The sequence below is a fragment of the Pleurodeles waltl genome, chromosome 5 (assembly GCF_031143425.1).
Source record: "Pleurodeles waltl isolate 20211129_DDA chromosome 5, aPleWal1.hap1.20221129, whole genome shotgun sequence".
Taxonomy (NCBI): domain Eukaryota; kingdom Metazoa; phylum Chordata; class Amphibia; order Caudata; family Salamandridae; genus Pleurodeles; species Pleurodeles waltl.
The window spans coordinates 1,192,878,511-1,192,906,348 of NC_090444.1; the positions used below are offsets into that span (position 1 = coordinate 1,192,878,511).

Genomic DNA, 27,838 nt, shown 5'->3' on the forward strand with positions numbered 1-27,838 from the left:
CACAAGAACGCGCTCAAGCAAGGGGGATACAGAAATTCCATTACAGAAGGTCACAAAAACATAATCATATGCCCAGTAATGGCCCCTATGATGAATATTATGCTAATTACACCATTTAACAGGGACACCAACAAAACTACTTTGATAGGCTTACGGATCTTAGATGGTAACTATTCCCTTGCCTGATTATGATTTTGCGTGGGAGGGAGTGAGGAACGGGTGGAGATTCCCAGTAGATCCAAGAGAGCCATATGTAGAGGCAATGGTAAAAGGACAGAAGGTGTAATTCCCCTTGGAAATATAAAGGATTGAGAACCCACTAAAAATGTAAAAGGTATTTATTGGATGCCAATTCAAAAAAAATTCTGAACATTTGATCCGAGAGCCTTGAGGTGCGAGGTTATTGATTGGTGTCCATTTAAAATAAAAGTCGTAAATGTTTTGAGGCAATAAAACAGAAAGCCGACATGTGTTTCGCCCCCTGTGGACTATCTACCTGGGGCTCTTTCAAGACTAGTGAACAAAATAACAATTCTTCCATTATTGGAAACATATGTAGTTGGTCAAAACATTAATTGTGTAAATCCCACCTTGCTAAACTTGGACACTGGGGCCACTAATTCCTCAATTTCTTGAAATATTATCCCACATGCACCCCTCTTGGGAAAAAATAATACATCTGTGGGTTTTTTCTATCATCCTCATACATAGCTCAGTCTCTGCCCCAAGGACATAAACCACTGCTTCAATAACTGACATTCTTTTGTGTCAACAGGCGAATGCACCCCTAACTTGTTGGCCATAGACTTACTACAAAAAATTGCATGCAACAGTAAAATACATCGCAGAAGGCATATATCTTGAATGTACCAAGAACACTCCTTCTCCCAATAATATATACTTCACCTGACCCCAAACTACAGTACCTGAATTGGTGTTTGACAAAGTAGACAACAGTGTTTGGGCCTTCGATAAGAACGATGTGGGATGTATGACAATATCACCTGTGCAAATAACTGTGAAACACAACGTTCCTCTACCATGAATGCTACAGTACAAAATATCACCAGGAGAACAGGGAATGGAAACAGTGATGCAGGGTTTGTGTGTTTTATTTGCAGGCACTAAAATCACAATTACACACCTTTTAGGTGATACCAACCACCACTAACATACAATACATAGATGAAATAATATTGGCCAGCACCAGCAAAAAAGATTGCACTTCTGACACCATTGCCCTATTAAATTTCCTTGGTACACATGGCTACAAGGTATCTCCCACTAAATTGCAGTTTTTCAACAGGTGTTTTCCTATTTAGAACACCCCCTGTCAAAGGTGGAAAGGACACTTGACCCTCAGAGTAAAAGCTATATTGGACATTCAACCCCCTGCAACACAATAACAAGCACAAGCCTTCCTCAGTATGGCATGCTACTGAAGACAATGGATCCCTAATGTTTCCCTTCTTTCCAAACCCATGTTAAATCTCACATCTAAAGATACCCCACAACTTTTTCTGTAATTAACTGAACACCAGAATAGTTTTCTGCAAATCAAACAGGCACTTTGTGACGCTGCTTCTCTTAGAATGCCTGACTACAGTAAAGAATTCCATATGTTTGCACATGAACAAGAGGGGTGCGCACTTGCTGTTCTTACACATAAACAGGGCGATGGGAAAAGGACCCCGTGCTTAATTTTTCCACTATCACAGACATTGTTGTGCGAGGCTTACTATCATGCCTATGTGCAACTGTAACAGAAGATACTTCCCTACAAACAAGCAGAAAATACAGATTCTTGAACACAAAGTGCATCTGTATGTAACTCACTTTGTAGATAAACTGTTAAATAAAACACAAACTCAACCTTTGACAAATTTCAAACTATCATATTATGAGTAATTAGGAGTTTTGTTTGTTCAGGCCTCATGTTACCACTCATCGATGTAACACACCTGATCCAGTGACGTTTTTGACCCTTCCTCATAATGCAAAAATAACAAGGTTATGGATGGAATGGTTGAATTAATCTAAGCCACTGGCAATCACCCAGGGCCACATCCTAATCCATTGTTTTTTGCACACCATGCCACCTCAGTTTGGAAACAGCCATATGCAAATCAGTCTTGACCCTGCTCCTCATGGTAACAGTCCAGCCCGAACTGCCAGGTCAAGTCCTCCCTGAACCAGATAACAAGCAACCTAGGACCAGTTTTGCCAATGTTAGGGATCTTCAGCGAGGTATGTCTTGGTTCCAGTGGCATAGTGAACTCGGGGCCCACGTCTGGGCATACCCGGCACACTTAGGGCTGCAAATGCAAAAAAAACAAGGTGATGGATGGAATGCCTGATTAAATCTCAGCCACTGGCAATAACTCAGGACCGCATCCCAATCCATTGTTTATTTGCCCACCATGCCACCTCAATTTGGACCCAGCCATATATAAATCAGCCTTGACCCATGCTCCTTATGGGAACAGTCCAGCCTGAACTGCCTATCCAGGTCCTCCCTGAACCAGAAAACAAGCAACCTAGAACCAGCTTTGCCCTAGTTAGGGCTCTTCAGCCAAGTATAGCTTGGTTCTAGTAGTACAGTGAGCCAAGTGAGCACAAAGTGAGGTCAGGTCCTCGCTGAACCAGAAGACAAGCAACCTTAGGACTGGTTTTGCCCTAGTTAGGGCTCTTCAGCCAGGTATAGCTTGATTCCATTGAGCCCTTCCCCAAAATGACACCTGCACACTGCATGATGGTGTACTGATCACAGAAGAACAGACCAAAGGGAGAATAGATTTACAGGATACACCAATGGAAGAAAGATATGGTGACTTGATGGCTAAAGGATGGGACAACCACTTCAGCTTATTCTGTTACCATCTTAATCATTGTCAGTGAAACTTGTAGTCTATTACAATTATTGGCACAAGCAGCCAAATCAATAATGTTAACAAAAACCTGTGAGCTGAGCACTGGATTAACTGTGAACATATATACTGATAGCCAATATATGTTTGGAGTCGTGTATAACTCTGGCAGGCTTTATTCAGAAAGAGTTTTCCTCACGTCTCGAGGAATAAAAATACAATATGGTCCACTGATTGTTAAATTACTGAATGCTTTATCCTTGCCAAAAAGAGCAGCTATTGTCAAATGTAATGCATACAAAAAGACAGTAGATAACACAGGCAAATGGAATGCTTCTGCTGACATGCACAACATGGCATGTCATTAACATGTTACCCATCAAATGTTTATTGACGAGAACGAAATGGTTATGGATTCTTGCTCTCTGACAAACTGTTGTATGCTATGACATTGATGATGCACAGCCCTCCACATTTGGGAAAAGATGGTATTGTAAACAGTATGAAACTGTTCTGGGAAAAACGCAAATATATGGAAATTTGCATTTGCAAACATTTCATGGTCTGCACACAGCATAATGTTGGTAAAGGAATTCGTAACCCTGCAGGGCATTTTGCACCTGCTGAGGCACCCTTCGAACATTTGCAAATGGGCCTTATTGAGCTGCCTCCTACAAATAGGTATCGGTATGCTCTGACTGTGATATGTATGTTCAGCAAGTGGATCAATGGCTACTCTACTAAGCGATGCAATGCTATGACCAGAGATAAATGCCTGCTGAAAGGATTATTTCCACGCTTTGGTTTGTCCCGGATGATTTCAAGTGATAATGGGGTGCACTTCAACAATAAGGTTATTGGAATTGGTCTGCAAGATGATGAGAGTACAACAGAAGTTCTATTGTGTACATCGCCTCGAAGCAGCTGGCGCCATCGAAAGGAGAAACAGCATCCTGAAGGCCAAGGTAGCTAAACTATGTACAGAATCGACATTTACTTGGGTGGATGCCATGCCACTTGCCCTTAATACTATGCAACAAGTCTCAGCCCGCATGAAACGGTGACTGGACAGCCACTCACCTGTTAAGAGGTCCCAAAACCCTGCTAACAAGACAAATAACTGATACACTGATCCAAGAGTATTGTGTTGAATTGACAAAATGTGTTTCTGCAATTAATAAACAGATCAAAGACGCCTTGCCATTGCCTCTGCAGGGAGATGGACACAATCTTGAACCTGGCAAATGGGTGATGGTTAAGCACTTTCAAAGATGTTTCTACAACCACGCTGGAAAGGCCCGGTACAAGTTCTGCTGGTGACACAAACAGGCGTGAAGTGTACAGGATACAAGAGTTGGAGTCATGCTACACACACGAAAAGAGCTCCCTTGCATCAGACATTGCCACTGCCTACCGCACACAGCATTGCTCTGAAGACTGCGCTACCTCAGCTTATTGAGGGCGCCGACTCTCAATACAGCCTATGCAGATGCCCTACAGTAAATCCATCTTATTGACCGAACCAACATTAGCGTATTATCGGGTCCAGAGCTGCAAAGTACTGGTGACTTCTCATGGCCTAGTGATGGTGAAGAATAAGAAACAATGGGACCCAACCACTCAGGAGGAACAATTAGGATGCAAAGGAACCATGCTGAGAAAATAATTTGTGCATACCATTTGCGCTGATCATCATTACCACCCTAACAGCCATCATCATCTACTTGAATGATCTATGCTACCTGAAATTACTGGGTTCAAACAACACCATGCTTACTAAAGATTGCAGAGGAGCAGCCTCATAATGTCTACTGTCATTGGATTAACAATGACAAACCTTTTCCAATGGTAAAGGTGGCTTTGTCAGTAATGCATTGGAAATGCCACTGGTAGAAAGTGTGCATTTCTATGTTCTAAAACTCCTTTTGTGTACCTTTTTAATTCAGCTTCATACCTCTGGAGGCTGGGGGAAAACACATGTGTGCATGTCCCAGCGACAACTATAAAACTTGTGCAACTGGAACGAAAGACCTCTGCCATTTGAGGGCATGGCTGAATAGACTGAAGGGAGAGGTTTTGACACTTGGCCTCTCAGAGCCAGATCATGGCCCCACTAAAGCTTACGATCTGGATTCCAAGGCCCCATTGCAGACAAGACTGAGATTTAGAGGAGACATCTGTGGTTCAAAGGGCTACGAACTTCAAAAGGCACCCCTCAGTATAACTAGGGGTACCACACTTCAGCAACGTAGAGATACCCCAAACTGTGTGGTGCACACTGCCAGAGGAATCTGCTGTGCACAGGAGTATTTACTGCCCTAGGAAGGGACTGCACACCCTTCCTGCAACATGGCTTGCCTGGGCAAACTGCTTGCTGCAGTGTGGCATTCTGAAGTGTTCTCTTCAGAGGCTTGTTGGCTTGCCCTCTGTTCTTTGTGGAGGCCTCAGGGACATCAAAGACCTCCTGCGAGGGACCTACACCTTGTACTTGTGTCATCTGGAGAGCGGTGTCCTCCTACGCATCAAGGTCATCTGCTCGATTCCCCTGGGTTGCAGCGGTGTGAGCGTATAACTAAGTATTGCGCTTGGAGACTGGATTTGCCAGGTGCGGAGCCTTCAAAGTATTGCCCACATTGTCGTGCACATGCATAAGCGTCTGGTTGGTGTTGAGCAGATTCACTGGTTGCGACACCCCACATGGCAAACTTTTGTTGAGCATGCCACATTTCTCTTGTGAAACACCTGAGTGTATGCTCGTTGTGTGCAGTGTCCGTGTCACTGGTTGCGATCCTCGGAGTGGAGAGTGTACCTGGAGCAATGCTACATTCTACCTTGTGCGGCACCGCTGAACTTGCGTGTGTGTGTGTTTGACCAGATTTGTCTGGTGCAGCTCAACTCATCGCACACCAGACATTGTGCCTCATTCCAGGGTGGTGTGGGATTGGAACTAATTGTGTGCCCTGAAGTGTCAGGTGTGACTCAAATCATTGTGCACCAAATGTTGTGACTCATTCCAAGGAGGTGCTGCATTGGTAACGTTTGAGTGGAATTGTCTTGTGCAACTCAAGTCATCGTGCACCAGACGTTATGCCTCATTCCAGGAAGGCACTACATTGGTCACTTGTCATGTGCAATTGGAATTGTCTGGTGCGGCTCAGGTCATCATGCTCAAAACTTTGTGCCCATACCAGGAGGGCCTGGAAATTGGTAACTCTTCGTGGGTGATTGGAATCATCTGGTGCGACTCACATCATCGCATCCCCAACGCTATGATTTCTTTCAGGGAGGTGCGGATTTGGTAAGTCTTTGTGTGCATCCAAGACGCCTTGGGCGGCTCAAGTCATCGCACCCCAGATGTGGTGCCTTCGTTCCTGGGAGACGCAGAATTGGTAACTATTTGTGGATTGGATGGTCTGGCTTGGCTGGGTACCACTGTAACAGTGTGTGTCCCAACACGACCCTCCTCATGCTTCGCAGTACGGAGCCTGCACCGGAAGACCAGTGTAGGGACCCCGAGTGAACTTTCCGAGTTGTGCTAAAGTTTTGGCCGAGTTGTGCTAAACTTTAATTTGTCAACTGTTGCTTTATCAGTCATTCTCTCTTACTTCTTCACTCCTTTGGCCTGGGATCTTGAGTAAGTGTAATCACTGTCCGCGTGCGGCCTAGTAGCTGGGGAAAGGTTACTACAGCTTTAGGTCTTGGGGACGGAAATTGTTGAAGGGTGGAGGAAGATGTGGGTCCAAGAGGGGTCTGCAAACTTATTGACAACCCACCTGCCGAATGTCACAGCACCGATGCTGGAAGCGAGGTTGTGCTTGTGCGTATATCTTAGCCTGTTTGATATCCTTAGTACCATGTCAGGGGTGCGGAGCGAGTGTGTACGAGTGATTGCCTGGGACTGACTACACCGTACGGCGGGGGTGCCATGCATGTTGTTTACTATTGAGGTTAACATTGGAGTTAATTGTGCGGCGGAGCTCTTTTAAAAGTGCTGAGATTTACACATTGCTGCTAACGTTGAGAACCGGGATGCATCCCATAACTACTGAATTGGGGTGATCGCTAGGATGGGTCCTGTGCTGGCAATGTGGTTGCAGCACATGAAGGTGCTGGGAAGGAAAGCATTATTTCTTCTCACGTGTACATACTGCTAATGCCGTATTATCACAGTTGGGCCTAGTACTACTAGTTATATTTTCAAATGTGATTGATGCCCGATTTACATGATGATCCTGTTGTATTAATTAATGTGTGTGTTAAATACAAACTTTATTTACATACACCTCGTGTGAAGTCTCTTTTGTGATGCTCAGTGTAGTTGTTGTGTGGTAGTGCTGTGCCAATGCTTTACACATTGCCCCTGTGATAGGCCAGCCCGCACTGTGCCACGCTACCCAAGGGTGAGCCCTGGTTACACAGTGAGTGTAACCATCCACCCCCTGAAGGGAGTGGTAGGTGCTGCCGGGCTAGGGCATTGCCTCAGCCAACCAGAACATACTACCACCAACATCCATGAACTGTTAAATTGCCCTTTGTTTTCAAGAACTAGTTCTTCTAGTCATTCACATCAGGGGTATGTGCCGTGTCCCACTTTCAAGCTAATTGGCTTCTCCCAAGCAGAAGGACAGCCACAGTTTGGTGTACCTAGGTGGGGTATTATCTCCCCATATGTACAACAAGCAGCCTTTAGCTGCGTTTGGTATGAAGCATCCCACTGTAGGCCTCATTCTCAAAGGGCAGTGCTATATGTTTGTATCCTGGGGCAGATCCACACCACATGAAGAAAGGTTCCTTTCCTACATCACTGAACAAGACATGGCTGGCAACACCCCGCTGACCACCTTCCCCGCAGGGAATGTAAATCACTCAAAATACTACACTCCAATATGGTTACATGTAAAGGCTCTGCCTGGCACTCTTTACCGCATGCTTTCTATTTGTGACAATCTAATCTTACAGCTGTCCTATAAGCCAAAGACACAACAACAACTGGAATCCCTTGGTATCAATACACTTGGAGATGTCTTTGTTAATGGGGAATACCTACCACTTTAAACCTTTAACAAAATAGCAGGACCCCCCTATTGATATTTTCCTATACTGGTGTGTGAAAAGAAAGTTTCCATAATTCCCAACCGTTCATTACTTTTGTAGCCCAGACTCTGGACTTTGCTTCCAAACCGCTCTGTGGTCTTATTACCAGTTTGTACAAAACTACCTCTGAAGCCTCTCTGGGACCTGAATCCACATCGCAGGAGTAATGGGGGCAGGATCTGAACACAGAGCTCACTGATCCGATGTGGAAATTTTGCTGTCAACAACTTCAAAGAATTTCTCTTAACAGCAGACATAGATTACTCCATAAGTTCCTTCACAGAAAGTACTACACACCTGCAAGCTTGCATGCCTTCCGCCTTGCAACAGATCCTAGCTGTTCTAGATGCTGCTCACCAGTGGTAAACTGTTATAATGTGGCATGGGCCTGTTCATTTGTTCTCTCATTCTGGGAATTGATACATGAAATGCTTTCAGAAATTATTTATTTTTCCCTCTCCCATGCTCTGATTCAGGCACTCCTCGGCTACCTAAAAGATGTCCTTATGCAGACAAGGTGACTTGCAGCCCTGTCCCTATTACTTTCAAAGCGCAGGTTTGCTATGAAATGGGGTCAGGGCCCCCTCCATCAGTTAAAGACTGGATTGATGACATGGATATATATGCGGCCACACCTTCCCGTATCTCACACCCCTAGGATATCTGGTATCTACTTCAAACCTATTTATCATCCTGAGAAACCCCCTCTCTGCCTGCTCCCACTTAAAGACTGCTGACTTTTAGATATTAGTTAGTAGTCTCTTAGTAAATTGTTGATTCATGTTTTCCTTCATATGTGCATTATTACCATTTATGCATCTAATGCTCATCTCAATCTATTAACTTTGGATTCATGCATTTATTTGGGGTGCTGTGGTGTGTAGCATATTATGTCCAATGTGAATGGCAAGTTTCTTGTTTGTGTCTAATAAAATCTGAATTACGTTTTTTTAAAATAACTGATGCGAACTGGTGATGTATGTGCTAAACATTTTTTTAAAGAACTCGGAATGAGGGAGAGTTTCTGGACAAATTGTACACCGGGCAGTCCAGGTTCTTAATCCTTGCCCTGCCCCCCCATGCTTAAATTGTGATACTCCTGTATGCCCAGTGGCGGCTGGCAGCTTTAGGAGGGAGGGGGGCGGGCAGGAAGCACACATACACACACACATTCTTTCACACACAGACACGCATGCACGCACGCACATCCATTAACAACACTCATAACATTCAAACATGCACCAAACATTCATTTTAAAAGTTCGCACACACTCATTCTTTCACACACACAGGCACGCACATCCATTAACACTCATACCATTCAAACATGCACGCATGCACCATTCATTTTAAAACATCACACACACACTCATTCTTTCACACACTCACGCACATCCATTAACACTCATAACATTCAAACATGCATGCATGCATCAAACCTTCATTTAAAAAAATCACACATACACAAACACACACACACACACACACACACACACACACACACACACTTACCTTCAGCCTCGGAGGTCCCAGGAGGGTTGGGACTGCTGCCTTCCCTCACTGACCTTAGGTCAGCCGATGAGGGAAGGCAGCAGTCCCAGCCTCGTCACAGAGTGGGATGGGGTCAGTGAGACTGCTGACCCCACCCCACTCTGTGACGAGTGTCACTGATTGACACTCGCCCTGGGCGCTTCAGGGCTTAAACCTGAAGCGCCAAGGGTGAGTGTCAATGGGTGACGCTTTCCTCGTCACCCAGGGGAGGGCCTTGAGGCACCTTTGCTGAGCCGAGGAGGTCACGCCCATAGGAGCTGTGACCTCCTCAGCCCAGCAAAGTTCAGCTCAGGCAGCCAGGAGTCTGCGCAAATCGCGCATGTCTCACTCCTGGCTGTCTGAGCTGAAAATGAAGAGTGTCTGTCAGGATGACTGACCTTTGGTCAGCCTGACAGACACTCTTCGTGAGGGGCAAAAGGTGTGGGGGGGAGACCCCTCCGCACTAAAGGACGGGCCGCGCCTGTGTATGTCAATGCCAAACAATGAGCTAGATGCCTCATAAATTCCTATTTACAATATCTAGAAACAACTGGAAGGGCATCTGATCAATGCTCATTTCATTTTGACCTAGATTATATTTGTGTATTCTGAGTTGTTAATAGGGAATCTCTTAAGAACAACTGTAGAACAGATGTAAATGGCTTTACTACTCCAGTTTCCTCTTCCACAGGCATGGAAAGATTTCTAGATTTAATTCCCGTGCAAAGAGTGGAAAGGGGGCATTAGTTGACATGGCTTGACTAGAAAGTTTATGAACACCTACAAACATATACATATACATATGCAGCCACTTAGGAACTGTAATCCGACACCTTCCTGCTCTAGAAATGGATGGAAATTTACTCAAGCTAACAGTTTGAGTAACTCCACTGCCAAGATAGAAAGTTGAATGTTCCACAACATGATTTTATGAAGGAAGAGCCGTCTCAGTAGAGAAAAAATATTTCCCAGTGGAAAATAAAATGTGCTTAATTTGCTTAAATCGACAATGAAGATTTCCAGAATAGTAAATAAGAGTCCATTGGAGATATAACATGACATTCCTGGTAGTACGCTGGGAAAAACTTTCCAGTTGTACTACTTGGAATGTTTGTTGAAAAAAACATAAAAGTACTTCAGGCAGAGAGTTAAATCTCCACCTGTACTTTTATGTTTTTTTTTTTTTTTTAAATGGGTCCACCGAGTTTGAATTTATAAAGCACATGATTACCAATGGGTGATCTGCTTGTTCTGTACATGGAACAGAACATGTGGACTGTTTCTGTATGTGCTACACCAGTTCTATTCAAGAGGGATGCTTTCAGTGACTTTCTGTACTGTACCTGTTTTGTATTTGATGGGAAACCGAGTTGCCTATGATGGGTGCCTGTTTTTTTATGTATACAGCCACTTACACTTTAGCAACCTAGTGAGTACCTGTGTCTGAGAAGCTTTCATGCTCCATGGCCACCAGAGAGTACAGTGGACTACTACACGCATGGAGGCTGTGTTTGATGGACCACGCTCTCACAAAGGGTTGCAGGCATCTCATTGACAATAGGACAAGGTATATTTGACATATCTCTGACCCAGTTTGTAAGAGGATTCGCCATATTCTCCAGCCTTTGATTTTTGTCAAATGGAGATGGTGGAGCAAGAGGGTTTTTAAAAGTGTTGCTTAATTATGAGAACATGTAGTAGCTGGAGGCTTGTGAAAAAGGACTACCTTGTAAGAGGACGTACCATTTAGTCATATGACTAATTCTAATATAAAATGATTGTAATGTGTTTTCAGGTCATGCTTGGGCTTGTCAGCCTAGTTACGATCTAACAGGAGGTTCTGTATTCTATGCTATGTCACAACTCTCTGGGATTCCACCTTCATCATGTTCTATGCACCTTGCACTCCATTCCATTGTTTCTTCTTCCTGGGTTATATTGGGCTGGTTTTTGTGCTTGTTTTTTCCCTTGTTTTGAATTTGATTATTTTGTCTCTGGAACTGGTTGCTTTGTTGAGAGAAGATTTATGTCTTGTGCTTTTTTCTAGTGTAGATACCATGTGTACATCTTAGTTCCTTTATTTCTGAACTTCTTTTGGGTGCCATTGCCTAGCATCACCTTTCTGTCTTTAAGTCACTCTGGAGGTCAGGGCAGAGGTTGCTGAGGGGAGGTCGCAGCCATCATCCTTGTTCCAGACTTCACAGTAATGTAAGATAGGTGCAACCTGCCATCCACAGAGGCTTGGAAAAACTAACATATTCAACATGCATATTGTACTAAACTCAAAGCTATAGTCCCTTTGTCAATATTTCTTATTACAAGGGGGTTGAACAGGAAAGCCAAATAGCCCACCTGCTATTGCCTTTTTGAAGTGGTGCAGGGCGGAAACTATGATGATTTCTGCTCGGCTTGTTTGAGCAGAACCTGCAACTGTTATGAAAACACAGTCTTCTCGTATACAAAATAAGGTATAAATCTAGTAAACTATAAAAAAGCTGTGCTAAAAATATGTTTTGTCATACAAACTCTCATGCACCACGTCTGGTGGCTATTTCAAAAAGCTAGACAGAAAATGTTTTCCATGTGTCTGTATGCAAAAATAACATAAGTGCACAAATTTGCATCATATTTTGCAAGGAGAAATGATACATACTTTAGGCCAAACAAGTGAGATGCTACACAGACAGTTTGGTTTGCTTTTATACAGCGATGTAATATCCTGAGTGGACTATAACCAACCCAATTAATTCATATTAACATAAGGACAGGAGTAAAAACAAAAATAGCTCCTCCTAGACTATTTCCTTCTGTTGTGTGTATCCTCTGACAAACAATTTAGAGATGCCTGGCTATCATGTTAGAGAAGTAAGCTCAATTCAGTGGGGGAGCAGCTACCTTTCATGCATCAATGTTAAACGTCTGCTGCTGCTACTCCTACTACTACCACCAAAGACGATTTTCCATTACACTTTATACTGCAGAACAAGACAGACGAGGTTGCAGAGATAACTACTTATTCAATATAAAAAGAGACTGAGACCCGATCAACTGAAGCTCACTCCACTACAGCTGAGGTAAGATGATGGAGCCAGAAGACTAGGGAGGAAAGGAAACGTATGCAGCAGAGAACATTCCACCGCTTGAAGGATGGAAAGTTAATACCAAACTCATCGCCAAAGACAATATGTGAATAACCTAAAAAAACAGGCCTTAGGGTTAATCATTTCAGCGCCTTGAGACCCTCACGGGTGAGTAGTGCACTTTACAAATCCCTGATTGATTGATTGATTGATTAGGGTTAATCATTCATTCAATATCAAATGAGGACCAAAACCTACAGCTTTCAACAATCAAAACAGATCCAAATCTTAGGCCTACATTCTAAAAACAAGAATGGAAAGAGAGGATAAACAGGAGAACTATAACATAACAATACATATATTATGCATATGTCACAAGAGAATACTAGAACTAAGATAATCCAACATTTCAAGAGATACGCCCAACTTTCCTACCTCAGCTCATGCTACTAACCATTTACTTTTGACTTAGCATTGGTGCACACATAACTAGACTCATTTCTGCCTCAAACATTGCATGCCACATCACTGATTTTAGCACAACCGTGTTGAGCTCATATCAGACACTGTGAACGACATACACTAAAGGAGCAGTGGTCCATGGTGTCAGAATCACAGCTCATGACCCATTCTACCATGGACCAATTTCTTCTAACAAAAAAGAAAATCTATTTATTCTTACAACACGCAGTGCTTTACTATATCTCTCTGAATGTGTGTTGTAATCTGAATTTAAAGTGAATTTTAATTGCCACAAAATCACCCTCTGAAACTTTCATACACATGATGGCATTCCTTCTATCATAATAACCATTCACAGTATTGCTTATCAGACACTGCTCTACATAAATTGTCATTGGAATCTTTGTGTTGTTCTTATTAATTTCATTCCATTGAACGTCTGTTATTGTCTATCGCCCTCTCAAAATCTCTAATAGTGTATTCTCTGTCGTACTACGTGGCACAGTGTAATAAGCCTACAGCTGTGTTCTTGGTGCCTCCCTCACAAATATCCACCTTTTCTGTGCAGATTATTGATTTATTTCACTAGTCTGTTGGACCTTTCACCTTGACCTTTACACTATGGAAACAGTGAGGCACTGATATCCTCAAAACGATTAGTTTTCAAAAATTATCCATATCGTTAGATATAAATTATCATTGACAAGATTACTTGAGAACCCTCCCTTGCTAAAATACAAACTTCATCTTTCTCCGTTTGCTATAATAAGCACTGGTCAAAATAGCAATACACATATTTAGGTGTCTGTGGTTCATTGGTCCATTAAAGTCAATTCCAATATTTTGCCTATATGTTTTTTATAGTTCAACGGAGGTCATGGCACACATTTGAAATGTTAGTGCTTTCTCAGCATACTTATACTTTTCCCACAGGCTCAAAAAACAGCTGCACATCACTAAACTTCGACCTTAAGTAACCTGGTATGACTAGAATCTCTCCTCTCATGACAATATCACCTTTTATATCAAGTTCAACATTTACATTGCAAAAGGACTGTAAATCCAAACTCGGCAGTCTTTCTCTGAGCCATCCCTTAACAAACTAATTTAGTTAAATATGCTAGTTGTCACTTGTCAATCATCTATTCATTTTTGGTTACTAAACTTACACTCTGGGGTGGCTCCTTCATAATGGCGAGGGAGTGTTACCACCCTGGCTAAGCCAGGAGTTGAAAAATAAACCAATATATCATTATCTTTCTATATTTCAGCTCCTGGCTCAGCCAGGATAATGTGAAGGGACAGGTGGGGCTGGGCAATGGGAGGAGTGAGAGGAGAGGGGGGGAAGGTGGAGACTGTGCACTTATAAGTGTGCATGTGTGTTTGGCCAGCCATCTCAGGCCGGCCAAACACACATGAACACTTAGGTTCCCCAAGATGGCTGTGCTATACAGCCAGGTTGGAGAAACTGCACAGGCTCCAGTGCACTGTCTGAGCGGCTGAACAAACTGCTCAGGCCAATCCTGGCGCTGCTCTCATGCTAGGTTTACCATAAGAACAGAGCCAGGATTGCTGGGGAGCATGTGCTGGTGTCCTATTGGACACCAGAAGAGCAGCAGAGGAGCTAAGTGGCAGGAGGCGGCGACAGGAACAGGTATGTTTTTTTTAATTATTATTTTTTATTCCCCCCGTGCCTCCCCCCAACCCCTCCCCTTGAGATTTGAGGCAGCTGCTTACACTGAGTTCAATATGCTACCACCAGGTTACAACCATCACTCCATTTACCACACTCCATTTTATACAGTGCACAGGATTATCTGCTGTGATGTTTACCCTTCCTAGAATGGGCTTGATGATAAATAAATACTCCAGTTACTTACAAGCTAATTTAGCAGTCAGTGACAATTTGACAAATATTTCCCTGACACCCCCTCCCCAAACTCCCCACACCTCACTCATTCTCCATTTTGCTCACTAAAAGCTTATGGTCTGCAAGAATTAAAGATTGTCTTCCCTAAAGGAACATTTTTAATTTGTTGACAACCCATACACAAGCCATTAGTTAATGTTCAATTACCTAATTACCTGGTATTTTTCCTTCAATCCTTTGAGTTAATTTGAAGGAAATGATACGGTGTGGTCTTCTTTTTCACAAGAACAGCACCTAATGCAATTTGACTTGCATCAACCATTACCGCCGACTTTAATAAGTCATAAAATTGCTTTAAGGATGGAGCAGCTTGATGTTCACCTTATGACTCATTCATGTTAACTTCAAATACAGGCTCCCACTAAAAGTCCACTACTTTTTGACTAGCCTTCTCATTGGTTTCACCAACCAGAATAATGTTTAATGAACTTCGAGTAAAATTCACACATCTGAATCAGGGAAGTGGAACTAGATGACACTAATTAATATTGAGGATACACATCATCTTCACAAACAACTTGGCCCATGATAGTAAGCAGAACTGAAATCTAGGATTTTTAATATCTTGGCGCCAACAACAGTCAACACCACTTTATGAATGAGTGGTAATGTTTGGTGGTCAACCACTAAATAACAATTTAGTTGATGCAAACTAATGCATAGCACAATCTGACAATTACCACCAGTGACAACCATTGAGATGCACTGACTGTTAATCGCACACTGCACTGCACCATTCTTGCAAATCCTACTTTCCTTTCATTCTAGCGAACAAAAGGCATATTAAATATTTTTGCTTAAAATTTTGTGCCCCTTCTTTTCAGATGATTTGATGTTTTAATCTTTTTAAACGTCGAAGCTCATGCTTGCAAAAACGTTCTACACCACCAATACCATGGTCTATTCATTTTCCTGAATGGTAACTATGTAGGGTAGATTACATAGATTAGTTAAGATCTACAAGTTTTGTTGTTCAGCCTATTCAAGAATATTCATACCAAGTTCCACTACAAAAACTTTTGCAATAGATTCTCTTCCTTCAAAACTCGAATTTAGCTTTGAAAATGCCTTTCAGTGTAATACTATGTCCCCTGTAAGCACAAGGAGTATCATGGTTGAATCTGAATTCCTCTTTTCTTTTTCAGGCAATTCTTCATAGGTATTTTTTCCAGATATCTTTGAACTGGTATTCGTAAATACACTCACATATATGTGTGATTATTTCACACACTACATTTTGGCTCACTTTCTTTGTCTTCATATCTAGGATTGCCACAGACAGTCTTATCTAGTGCTTGGCGGGCTTTCTGCTGAGAGGTGTGGGGGATAGGATAGAGAGGGAATGACTCCACCACCCTGGCAGAGGGTCGCCATCCGTATTTGGGGATTAAACCCTGGCCGGCGCAGTGTGGCCCTGGCCCTTGCCGGCGGCGGAGCTGCCACCACAGCAGTTTCTTCTCAAATGCAATAGTCTATGGCAAATATATAAAACGAGAAAGAAGGATTCTGTTATGTGTCCACAAAGTAGACAAACAGTGTTAAGTTAACATTGCATACTGGGTTACATTACCCCCTCAAAATCATAAATCAGAATATAAAATAGTCTGAATATTAACAATGTAATTGCATAAAAGTTTTGTCAAGGTTGCCAATGATCTTCTGATTTAACAATGGAGAAGCATACAGAAAGTATGGGATAAGTTCCATATCTAATACTTTCAATGCTGGCTTGATTGCTTTGCGGGCAAACAATTTTGCAAATCTTGAAACATATTTAGTGATCATGGCTGACTTATGCTTCCTGGTGGTTAAGTGGTTAAACCATGATAGTTTAGTGTCGAATGTGATCCCAAGATAGTCGTATTAATTAACTATTTCGATCATAGCATCTCCAAGAACCCACCTCGTGAACTTAGGTTTCTTTCCAAAAATCATAATTTTTGTTTTTGATAAATTGGCAATTAGTCCATTCTCCAAATTAAATCTATTTACGTTGTTGAATTGATGTTAAAAGCCAACTGGCGTTCCGAGAATACCAGCAGATAGTCGGCATAAGCCAAGGATGATACTTTAACTCCTCCCAACTTAGGCAGGCAACCCTGGTCTGACCGCACTGCTCCATTATGTATGCGATATACAAAGAAAACAATAGAAAGGGCCAAGATACAACCTTGCTTAAGGCCACTAATATTGGGCTGTGCTCCGATGTCATCCGAAAAATCCAATAAGACACAGATGGTAGATTTATACAAAGTCTTAATATGTGTTTCCCCACTTATCATTTGATATGAACATGTCATTGGTACACTTCTATCACCATGTGCCTTGACCAACTAAAGTCCACAAAGCTTGTTGAGGGTCGAGATGGCACACATTAACTTTGCCCAGGCATTTTCTTGGCCAGACAGTTTTATTTGTTTTCCTTTCTGAATGCAATCTTTAAATTTTGGATTGCTGCATTGCAATCCTTGGACGATGGTATTTTTAAGGTATGTTGCAATGCCTTACGGTAGACCCTCTTTGACTCATTTAGTTGCTGTTTTCTGGACAGATAAAAACGATTTCATTGTAACGGTGATTGCTTTGTCATTAAGACATATAAGATGGATTCAAATATACATTGCCAAGTAGTCGTCCAATCTTCACTGGTCCCAAAATTAAAATGGTTATTTTTAAAGGATGGAAATAACGACTAGAATGATCCAGCCAAATTAGAAGCTTTATTTATCAGAATGTTGCTCCATTTAAAGTTCTTGTCATTGACAGTGATCACATTGTTACTATTCGCCGTTATCTGTGTTTCCAAATGATCTAATTTGATGTTGATAATTGTCTTTTAAGGATCACGGTCACTCTCCGACCTCTGTATTATGGCAAAACTTTTACAAGGATGATAGTTTGTATAATGGACAAATGTGTAGTTGATTATGGTAGAGGCCATTGGGCCCCGATATGTTGTTTGCGAAGGCTAGTCATCAACAAGTCTCCCATTTAGTGCTCTATATCCAGAGTATATTGGAAGGTTATATGTATATCTAGTTTGCATATTACAACTTTTTTATTTCCCCCTGCTGTACATTTTTTGGGTGAGGAATATTATAGCTTAAGTCTGGGTCCTAAAGAGATAATAGCTGGTTCACTGAGGGGAACACGTTTTGGTTAAAGTCCTAGTGATAATTACATATAGATGCCTATACATTTCTAATAATGCCTTCAGCACTCCCAAAACTTCATAGAACTTGAATTTGTTCTTAACAAGAAGGGGGGAAAGTAGATGTTTATAATCAGAAGCCTGCCGGCGGATTCACTAGTAAGACTGCCAACATAAAATCTGAAGTTGATTTTAGTTTTACACTATGCAGTATTTGTTGCTGACTAATATTGCCAGCCCACCGCTCGGTCTTCCGGTATCATTCTTTTTTGCTTTAATTCCATGCATTGTGTAATTTGAAATTGTTAATGTGGAGAGGGGCCATGTCTCTTGAAGATATATTATGCTATGGTCCTGAATAAAATTTAAAAATGTTCCCCAGAATAATTAAATTGCCTGTGGAACCCTGTGATATTCCATGATATAAGAGAAAGTTAATTATATAAAGATACCCGTGGGTTCAACACGTTAGGTATACTGGCTATTCGTTGGAGGTTGCAACTGATGTATTGACTGCGGAATATGTGGCCGCATGATTGATCTCATATTGTGTGCTGTTCCTCCTGCTATAATATGTACCTTTTCAATAGCTATTATAGTGTCTGAGACCTTGTAATATGGGGTAATTTTTGCTGAAGGGTTGTGAGGTGTAACACACCGATGCAAGTTCCTGAGCACATGGGGATATTTAAGCTTTTCAGGTTGGGAGATCTTAATTCCTCAATCAGCTAAGGTTTCCCTCAGTGCCAAAATCCTTTGAGCCATGGTTTGCGTGGTCCATGTAGTTCTGGTGGTTTCTAACTCCAGGTTTGTTTTATGACAGTGAATAAAACAAACAGATGACCATGATTGAGAATCCAAATATTTTAACCAATCTAAAGAACTCAATAATTTCAATATATTCCGATGATTTAATATATTTTAAGGACCTTCTGATTCATATAACGGTGTGAAATCTACTATACACAGCTCTTGATTAAGGGCAGACTCGTAAAAGGTAGTATTAACACCCCAACTTGTATTGTTTGTGGCCGCCGTACATGGTTGATCGCTATTTAACTGTTGCAGACGGAGAAGGTTTCCACTAGAATCAGGTTTCAATCTTGAAGATTAATTTGCTCCTGATGTTACATTGGTCAAACTTGAATTAACTGGGGCGGGTAAGTCAGAAGGCTTGATATCAAGGGATTTAGCAATCCTAGCTACGTCGTTCATGATTGATTTGAAGAATTCAGAATCTTTGGTTTGAACTGGAGAGAAAGTTGCATTCGTTTGCGTAAGATGTTGATTATTATTAGAACATATGATGGACAGTCTTGACTGCAGTACTTCGCTGTACAAAGGTGGTGTTGTTACTTCGGAAGTGCCTGAAATGAATGGCAAAACAGGAATGGCTGGGATATTCGTGCTTGTTGGCTAATTCTGGTCAGTACTACATGTAATTGTTTCCATGTGAGAAGTAGAAGTGGACTGCCTACCAGTCACTGGAGTATTTTTAACTTGCTCTCCATAGTGCAGAGGATCTGCATTAGGGTTTATTACTTATTTCAGCTGTCCCTGTATTTCCAACAGTTGTGAAGTGATATGGAGTTCACTTGAATTACAAGCAACTGTTTTTGTTAATGGCTTATTAAAAATGGGGATATTTTCCCTTGGCATCACGTTAGCTTGTTCTGGATTAATTTGATTGGATCCTATGTTTGTCTTAAGTTTTTTCAATTTTTTTTAGCTGCCTCTAGGTAAGGAACAAAGCCATCTTGCCAGTCAGAGGAATTTTCCTGTACTGACAGTACTATGGTTTGCCGGTTTGAAGAGTGTTGTGAAACTGACATAATTGGCAATGAGGTCCTCGTTGGGACCCGCGTCATTTGTTTCAAACAAGGCGTCAGCTCCATCTGTTATAGGCGGTGAGGACCGATTCTTCGTATAATCCACTATATATTTTTTTACTTTTACAGGTAACAGTTGCAGCGAGTCAAGAATCTCCTCCAATCTCTCAAGGTGATTTGAGGCAGTTGATAATTTGCTCAGATTCTGATTAATTGCAGATAAGGTTTTAGAGTAATCTTTCATCAATGATAAGTCCTTAGCGATCTGCTTGAGAAAGACAACCTGTTTGAATAGTAAGGAAGATTGATTTGTTAAAATATCTGACATCTGTGACAATGTATTAGTTATCGCTCCCACTGCAGTCAATATTTCGAAAGTTGGAGGTGAGTTTTCCTCTTCTGTAGAATCTATTGGTTGTGGTACGGGTTTTCCCCTGTCGGGAATTGGTTGTTATGGTCTAACCCAGGAACTGCAATGATAGGATTTGGAGTCTGACCATGAAAAGTGATGTAATCTGGGTTACCCAAAAATGTTCCAGGTCCTGTAGTTGATCCAATGATAATGGGTTCTTAAAGGAATCGTCTAATATTTCCCCTTGATCGGGTTCTGCATAAGTGACCGTGTCTCCTAATGCACTGAGCTCTTCGTGACCATAGACAGATTCTGATTCCGAATTGAAATCTGTATCAGTATTATTGATTGACCCTGTACTTACCTGATTTACTTGCTCCCTAACTACAGAAGTGGTATCAGTGTTTGCAGTGGTCGTAATACCAACTGGAGCTACTAGAGGATGCACAATAGAGGGTGATGGACCAATTGGTGCCCCTTCCAACAGTGTTAAACCTCTCCCCGAGTTCTCGGAATTCTCTACGTTTTTGGAACTCACACTGTAGGACATACTGGAGGAGAGTTCTTTTCGTCTAAAGCAGTCCTGAATCAATCATGGCTTGGTATTTACTGGCAATGCCAACCCAGAAGGCACTCAGTTAGACATTTGGGACAAGCCTACCTCAATGCGCTCTTCTACTGAGCAACCTTGGGCTATATACTTTTGTTCTGCACCTCAATTATGCCTGAGTTAAGTTTTCTCAATGTGTTCCTTTTTAATCTCCTTAATTTATTCGTTTTGTTCGACGTTGTAAAATCTGCGGAACGCTGGCCACTTGATTTTGCAGAGCGGGTTTTCATCCTCCAACCGCCAGATGGTAAATATTGAAGATATTGTGTTGAAGTGTAATGCACTTAAGCAAAGGGGCGGGGAGAACGGACAGTGAGCAAGCTACCCCAGCACCTAGGCAGGCTGTTTCCGCACACTGCAACCCTACAGTGCTGTGCCTATTACACAGCTCCTCACCTCACAACTTGTGTCTAGATTTCACACTTCTCTGCACTGCTCGGTGCTTCAAGCAGGGTTCAAACAAACTGCCACCAAATCTCTGATTCTTTGACTAATTCTGCTCTTAGTTCAGTTTGTTTTCGAGCTGTGGCACACTATAAACCGTGGACTGCTGCAGTCCCAATACTTCAACGATTTCATATCTCAGAGCACATCGTTTCAGAACATTTTTCACAGTGAATCATGGTTAGTCCACGGGACTTAGGCGAGCCACTGGGCGTACTCGTCCACTGTCATTGCTATTTAAAATCCTCCTATTTAATCACATTACAGTTGTAAGGAGGGAAAATTACGCCGTACGAATGAACTAGGACTGACTGACCCATACAATTCCACAAACAGTTCTGCTATGCGTTATAGGCTACAAGCTGTGCAATAGTGTGCAATACTGTGAGGTCTAGCAAAATCAGATAGGAAGAACCCCACTTCACACAGAAAAGCAAAACCAGTACCTACAAGGTGATGCTGAGCCGGTCGATATTTGCTGTTTTTGGTAACCTGTTGCCTGTTAGCTGGTTAATTGTTGTCAGATTCTGTCAATCTCAAACATTGTTGAAGGTCCCTCAGCCCCAGAGGCAGTGCGGGCAGTGGGGGGCTCTGGCAGCAGGCAATCTAACCTTCTGCGTGACCCAATGGGAGGGGGGGGAACCAAGATACTACTCTTCAAGCGATCACGTGTGGACAGACCAACAACAACAAGGTTGGCCTAGTATTGCGCCTCAAGCCTGCACCACACCGCCCGCTTCGCTCCGAGCTTTCACCGCCACAGCCTTGCCTCCTCTCCACCACCACGGAGCTCCCAACTGCTAGCTTGCTCTCAGACCTGTGCTCACAGCCACAGTTAGTCAGTGGTTTTCCCAAATTCCAACAGGAAAAGCAGAGGTGGGAAACAGTGGGTTTGTTTGGTGGGCAGGGTGGCTGAGACACCATTTTATGATGTTTGTCATGCTCCGCCAAACCCTAAATTAGCCCCTAAAACATTCAAGTTTTCTTCAGCTTTTGTATATTTTTCGAAATGATTTGCAAACTTTCTAAACGTGCCCTTTCTTTCCACATTTCCTGCAATTCTTGCTTAATGTCGGCTGAAGCGAGAGGAATAAATAATCCACAGCGGTAGCACTATACATTTTACCTTTGAGCTATCCCTTTCTCTATTTAAAGTGCCTCCTCTGTTCCTCCCACTCACATTGTTTTGTGAATGAGGTTTACATTAGTTGCCCCTCTTTTTTTATTAAATGTTTTTTATTATTATTTATTTATATGTATGCCTTCGGCGGACTGCTCTAAACTTTTGAGAATGGCAATCACTTTCTCCAAAGCAAGGTTATGATAACACAGTTGTGTTCCTAACTATCATATCATGTATCATTTCGTCTGTATCCCTAAATGCAGAATTAGGGGCAGATGTATGACCCTCAGTTTTTGCGAACCGCAATTTGCATTTTTTTGCGACTCACAAATTGCGAGTCGCAAACACTCAGGTACAACAGTGTGTGAGACACTGTTTGCAATTCCCAAATGGGTCGCAAGGGCCCTGCCTCATTAATAATCATGAGGAAGGTCAACCCATTGGGAATAGCCAGCACTCACAGAGATGCCCTTTACACGCCCCTTCCTAATAACAACTCATAAGCCCTATTTTGCGAGTCTGTAATAGCTACTGCCTCACAAAATAGGGTTGGTACATAAGGAAATGCATTTCACCAGTCGCAAACGGCCACTGGTAAAATGCATGTTACATCTGGCCCTTAGCTGCAAGCAATCGTGATGTTGCTGCATAAGTCTCAACTATTTCATTTAGTGCCCGGTGTAGGTAATAAAATGGATGCGTTTCGGTAGTAATGCTGTGCGGTCTCATTCCTCGTCATCCCCCACTTTCTCAACTGGTGAAACGTGATCAAAGATATGTCTTCCCCCAACACCAACACATTTATACAGCAAAACCTGCTTTTGCCATTGCATTCTGTACCATCAACGTCAACAAGAAGAATTTCCAAACTCTAGCCCACTGGTATCACTTTTCATTTGCCACTCCTGCAACAAACAAAAACTTTGTTGGCGTTGCTACAGAATTCATTAACCCAGACATTCTTAAAATAAATGTAAAGCTTGTAAAGGAAACAATGTGACAAAATGAAGGCACACATAGCTAGCGTCCAAAAACGTATTCCACTGTCTTCTAGAGGATCACCGAATTTTATTAGGGCAGGAGTGTGCCAACTGCTGCATAGGCTACTGAAAATAATGTACGAGTTTTCCAATCTAAATCCATGCAAAATGATTTGAAATTGCATTTGATGAGTAATGGCAATGTAGCCGTAGTATAATATTGAGCTCATTTACAAAACAGGTCTGGGAAGGCTGATTGAATATTTATTGTTTATCCTCAACAGAATGCATAACTATGCATGAAATCGCAAAGGCTTCTACCCAGGTCAGACAGCGTCACTAAACTCACTGCAATTCCTACAGCAAGTGCACCACAGCACTAGGTCACACTGTGCGGCGCCGCAGGTAGGTGGCCGAACGCGACAGAGAAAGCAGCAGCACAAAGCACCTCAGAGAAGACAGACCCATTATGCCAGGGAAGCATTCGGTTGGCACAGGCACACTGCCACACATGTTTTCCCATCTCTATTGGATCAGTGGAGACACTGGAGAGCCAGGTGAGAACGCCAAATGATATTTCAGCATTGCATTTGAGTCTCTTGAGACCCAGGCGAGGCGGTGGGACAAATGCTAAGTAAGCACTTCCCCTAGGTGACATAAAAACAGGTTAACCACTACTGGGGTCACTACAGTGAATAACCAGATTCTGATCCAATTTTGAACGATAAAGGCTTCCACTAGAATCGATGTACAACAAATATACTATGCATGTACTTCCCAAAAGGACACTACACATTATAACATCATTGTAATGAATTTCAAAGCCAACAAGCATTCTTCATTTTAAAGCCTCTCTCGGGTGAGCCGTAGCCCCCGTGATTCTCGAAAGAGTAGGAGCAGCGTTTCATCTTCGTATGTTTACACAAGGATTGCGTACTTGTGCGGATTGGCAGAAGACAGGAAGTAAGTGTCCGTGGAACATGTCGAATGATCTGTGGAGGTTATTTAGTACACGTATATATCCACCTTTATACTTCTATAGATTTTTATGCGCTCGTTATTTTGTTGTGTCCAGAACATTACGAAATTAAAACACAGATGCCGGTATTTAAAACGAGTGTCGTCAATAGATAGGTAAGACGCGACTTGTGTTTTTACAGCATTATTCCCGATGGCACTGTGGTTGGTAAACTGAGGACTAATCGGGTTGCGTTCCGTGTCCTTTTGCTTGGTTTTTAGCACTCGAGAACTGAGTATTCTAGCTCGTACACTTTCTCTAATCAGATGGAGAGGTATGAATTACAACTTGGTTGTGTCACTTGGGTTGCATGTTTCAGCTTACATACCTGATAATTTGAGCCACCTGGGTGTATTTCTTTTAGTGGCGTGCTTTGTGGAAACATTATATATTTGAGAGTTACAACTAAAGCACAGCAGTTGGTGTCTAAGAGTAATATAGAACTGCAAACAATGTATGAGTAAAGGTATTCTGGGACTGATACTTGTCACATTTGGTGTTAGTTGGTGGAAAAGATGATCTTATGAGGTTGTTTATAATGTGTTTTTTTTCAATTTTGATAGTGATGCCAGTGTTCTCCAACAGTCCTGATGAGGTCTTGAGTTGTTAGGCCGAAACGCGTCGACACATTCCTAATGGGTTCAAGGAGTCTGAGCAAATAATTCACTGATTTCCTAAACTTATATAGCACTACTTACTACCTTGTACAAAGAAATTTAAGGCAGTATACAGCTGGGTGCAAGATCCTTGGTCACCATACAATTGTTGATCACTACGCTTACTGAGTTCTTTTGTGACTATTCTATAAAGCGTTGGAGTAGGGCACATGTTTTTTAGACATTGTATGTATTATTTGTTCCACATGTCTGGTACTATTGTAAATATGTATATATAAGTGTATATATGTCCACCTAAGTGTCATTAGTTTATAGATAGGCAGTCTTCCTCCGACTCTGATGTTGCTGTGTATTATTAAATGAAATAAATAAGGGAAAATAGTTTTACCCCTCCAAACCAAGAGTCAATATTGGTTGCGTGCAATAATTATTCAATTTGTCCCTTTCCTGCAAAAATTTTTGTGAGCATTGTTAAGTTAGTATCCTAAGCAGGCGAGGGTTATAGGATACCTCCCCCCCTCTTTTTCGGTTAGAATGGAAACAGAAAGGCATAAATGTATAACCGTATTGTTTTCCTTCATCTTGTTTTATTCTAAGGTGCTTAAAAGGTGTTTCTTTGACTAGTAATAAACATGTATTAGTAATTCCGAAATAGAGGGGCACATCCAGTGCTTAATTTGTAAATAAAAACGTGCCGGTGCCCAAAGCCCTCCTCTTAAACACGGGGCCACTGCAATTAAATGTGCGAACAAGGAATACTGAAGCGGAGTAATCGTGAGGCCATCTCGGACCTCTTCAATCCATTTAAAGCCACTCTATGCCCCTTCAGCTCACTCTTGCAGCTTTCTCCCATTGTGACGCTTTTTCGTTTTTCCCCTTCCTCCGTCTTTCCCATATGTGTCCTTTGCTCGCAGTAAATGCTTGAGGCAGAACAAAAAGCGCCGGCCCTAAAAACAAGAGCCGGTGCTCTGCACCGGAAACAAGCACTGGACACATCTAACATTTACAGTGAATACACATCACTTATACACTGCTGGAAAAAAATGAAAAACCAGCCTCCAAATCATAGTCTCTCTCTTAAGCACTAGCGAAGTGACAGTAGCAGTGTCTTCCTTTCTTCAATGGCACTGACATAAAAGTATTATGCTTCAGCTGCCTCACAGTCAGAAAGAAATTCGAACAAAGGGAGTGCTGATGGTCCTTTAAGTGCGGCATTTGTGTTGTGCCGGCTGGGCCCAAAAATAAGAGACCTCCCTCACCACATATAGGTTGCTGCTCTGAACTCAAAGCACACATAGTGCTGGCGCCACTAAATGTATCCCGGAATTTGCAAATCACGCTACGACACAGCACATTTCACTGTGACTGGCATGGATCCGGCTCAACAATGACTGCAGAATCTCGGATCCGGCTGCATCTCTCTCTTTTCCTGCATTAGTTAGATTCGATGCCAGCACGTTCAGTGCTTTATCACCTTATGCGAAGTACTAATTCATACATGGTTAATACTATATGTGAACATTTGGGTAATTACATTATAGTTTACATCTAGGCGCGGCCAGTGCTTTAAATGGGCCGGTTACGTCCGGTACGGAGTACCGACACTTCTTTATTTTTAGAGGGAAAGTACCTGCACTTCTCAAGAAAAAACGTAATTCTTTTAATTATAGAGTACCGGCACTTCTCAGAAATAAGCAGGTACTCTGGTACTGTGCACCTGGTTGGTACTCTGGTACAGTGTACCTGCACTTCTATGTTTCCATTACAAGCCCTCGGCGCGCAAGAAAAATAAAGGAAGACAAACAAAAAGAAAGAGGCGACATAGGGTAGAGATTTATAGACAGGTGGCGGCTGTGTGGTGTCTAGCACGAAATAGTGACCAGAGACGTCACCCGTGCATGCGTGTTGAGTGGGGCGGGGAAAAAGTTCAGAGGGGCGGCTGACAGCATGACCTTACCTGGCAGTATTTAGCAGGGGGTGCCGGGTGCCCACTAGCTTGCGGACCTGCATGGCGATGTTGCTGAGCTCGTCGCTGAGAAGGCAACGAAGACTCATGAAAGAGGTCGGGTAACCCACGATCTTTTCAGCGTCTGACACCACTTTACTCCAGTGGGAAGCGGACCCCTGGGATCCGGAGAAGAGGCTGCAGCGACCTGTGAACCCTGGGAATTGCCCAGGCCGGAGGCGACTAAGCAGCCGAGACATGGTCGTGACCGACTCGAAGCTGCAGCAGAGAGAATGCCACCGCTCCGCTCCTCTGATCAGTGTTGTGGTGCCGCTGCAGCTCTTGTTTTCTTTGGAAAGTGAAAGAATGGCTCTGCTCCAGCTTCGCCCTTGTCTTTGTCTGCTCCCACTCTGGTTTCCTCTATTGGGGCGGGGAGTCAATGCCTCCTGTTCGGGATGCTCTCGTTTAAAGTACCAGAATGAGCAGGGCACACAGCAGGGTTACTGCTCCAAATCCTAGAGATGCATATCAGAGGAAACTCAGGTGCCTGCCATGGGAGCCGCCATCTTGGTGGAAGCGAAACACGGCAGTGTCGCAAAACAGGGAGTGTGGCCGAAAGAAACTGACGGGTCTCTCTGCAAGCCCTGCGGAGCGCACTTTTTCCCTGTCGCTCTGAGTCATAGCTATAGCTTCTCACTCACTCTGGGCTTCCACTCTCGCCAGTTGTGCGCTGCAGTCTGACCTTTGCATATCCTAGTATGAATTGGTGAAAATGGTATTACTGTCCATTTAAAAAAAAAAAAATC

General features: G+C 42.6%; 1 protein-coding gene across 1 annotated transcript in view; it reads right to left on the bottom strand.

Moving 5' to 3' along the window:
• Positions 1-27,610, bottom strand: part of PDSS2 (decaprenyl diphosphate synthase subunit 2) — a 613,264-nt gene extending 585,654 nt beyond the window's left edge. The window contains exon 1 of the mRNA XM_069235439.1: positions 27,045-27,610. Coding sequence (XP_069091540.1) covers positions 27,045-27,292 — 248 coding nt within the window. The 5' untranslated portion in view covers positions 27,293-27,610. The remainder of the gene's footprint in view (positions 1-27,044) is intronic.
• Between the last annotated feature and the right edge of the window lie 228 nt (positions 27,611-27,838).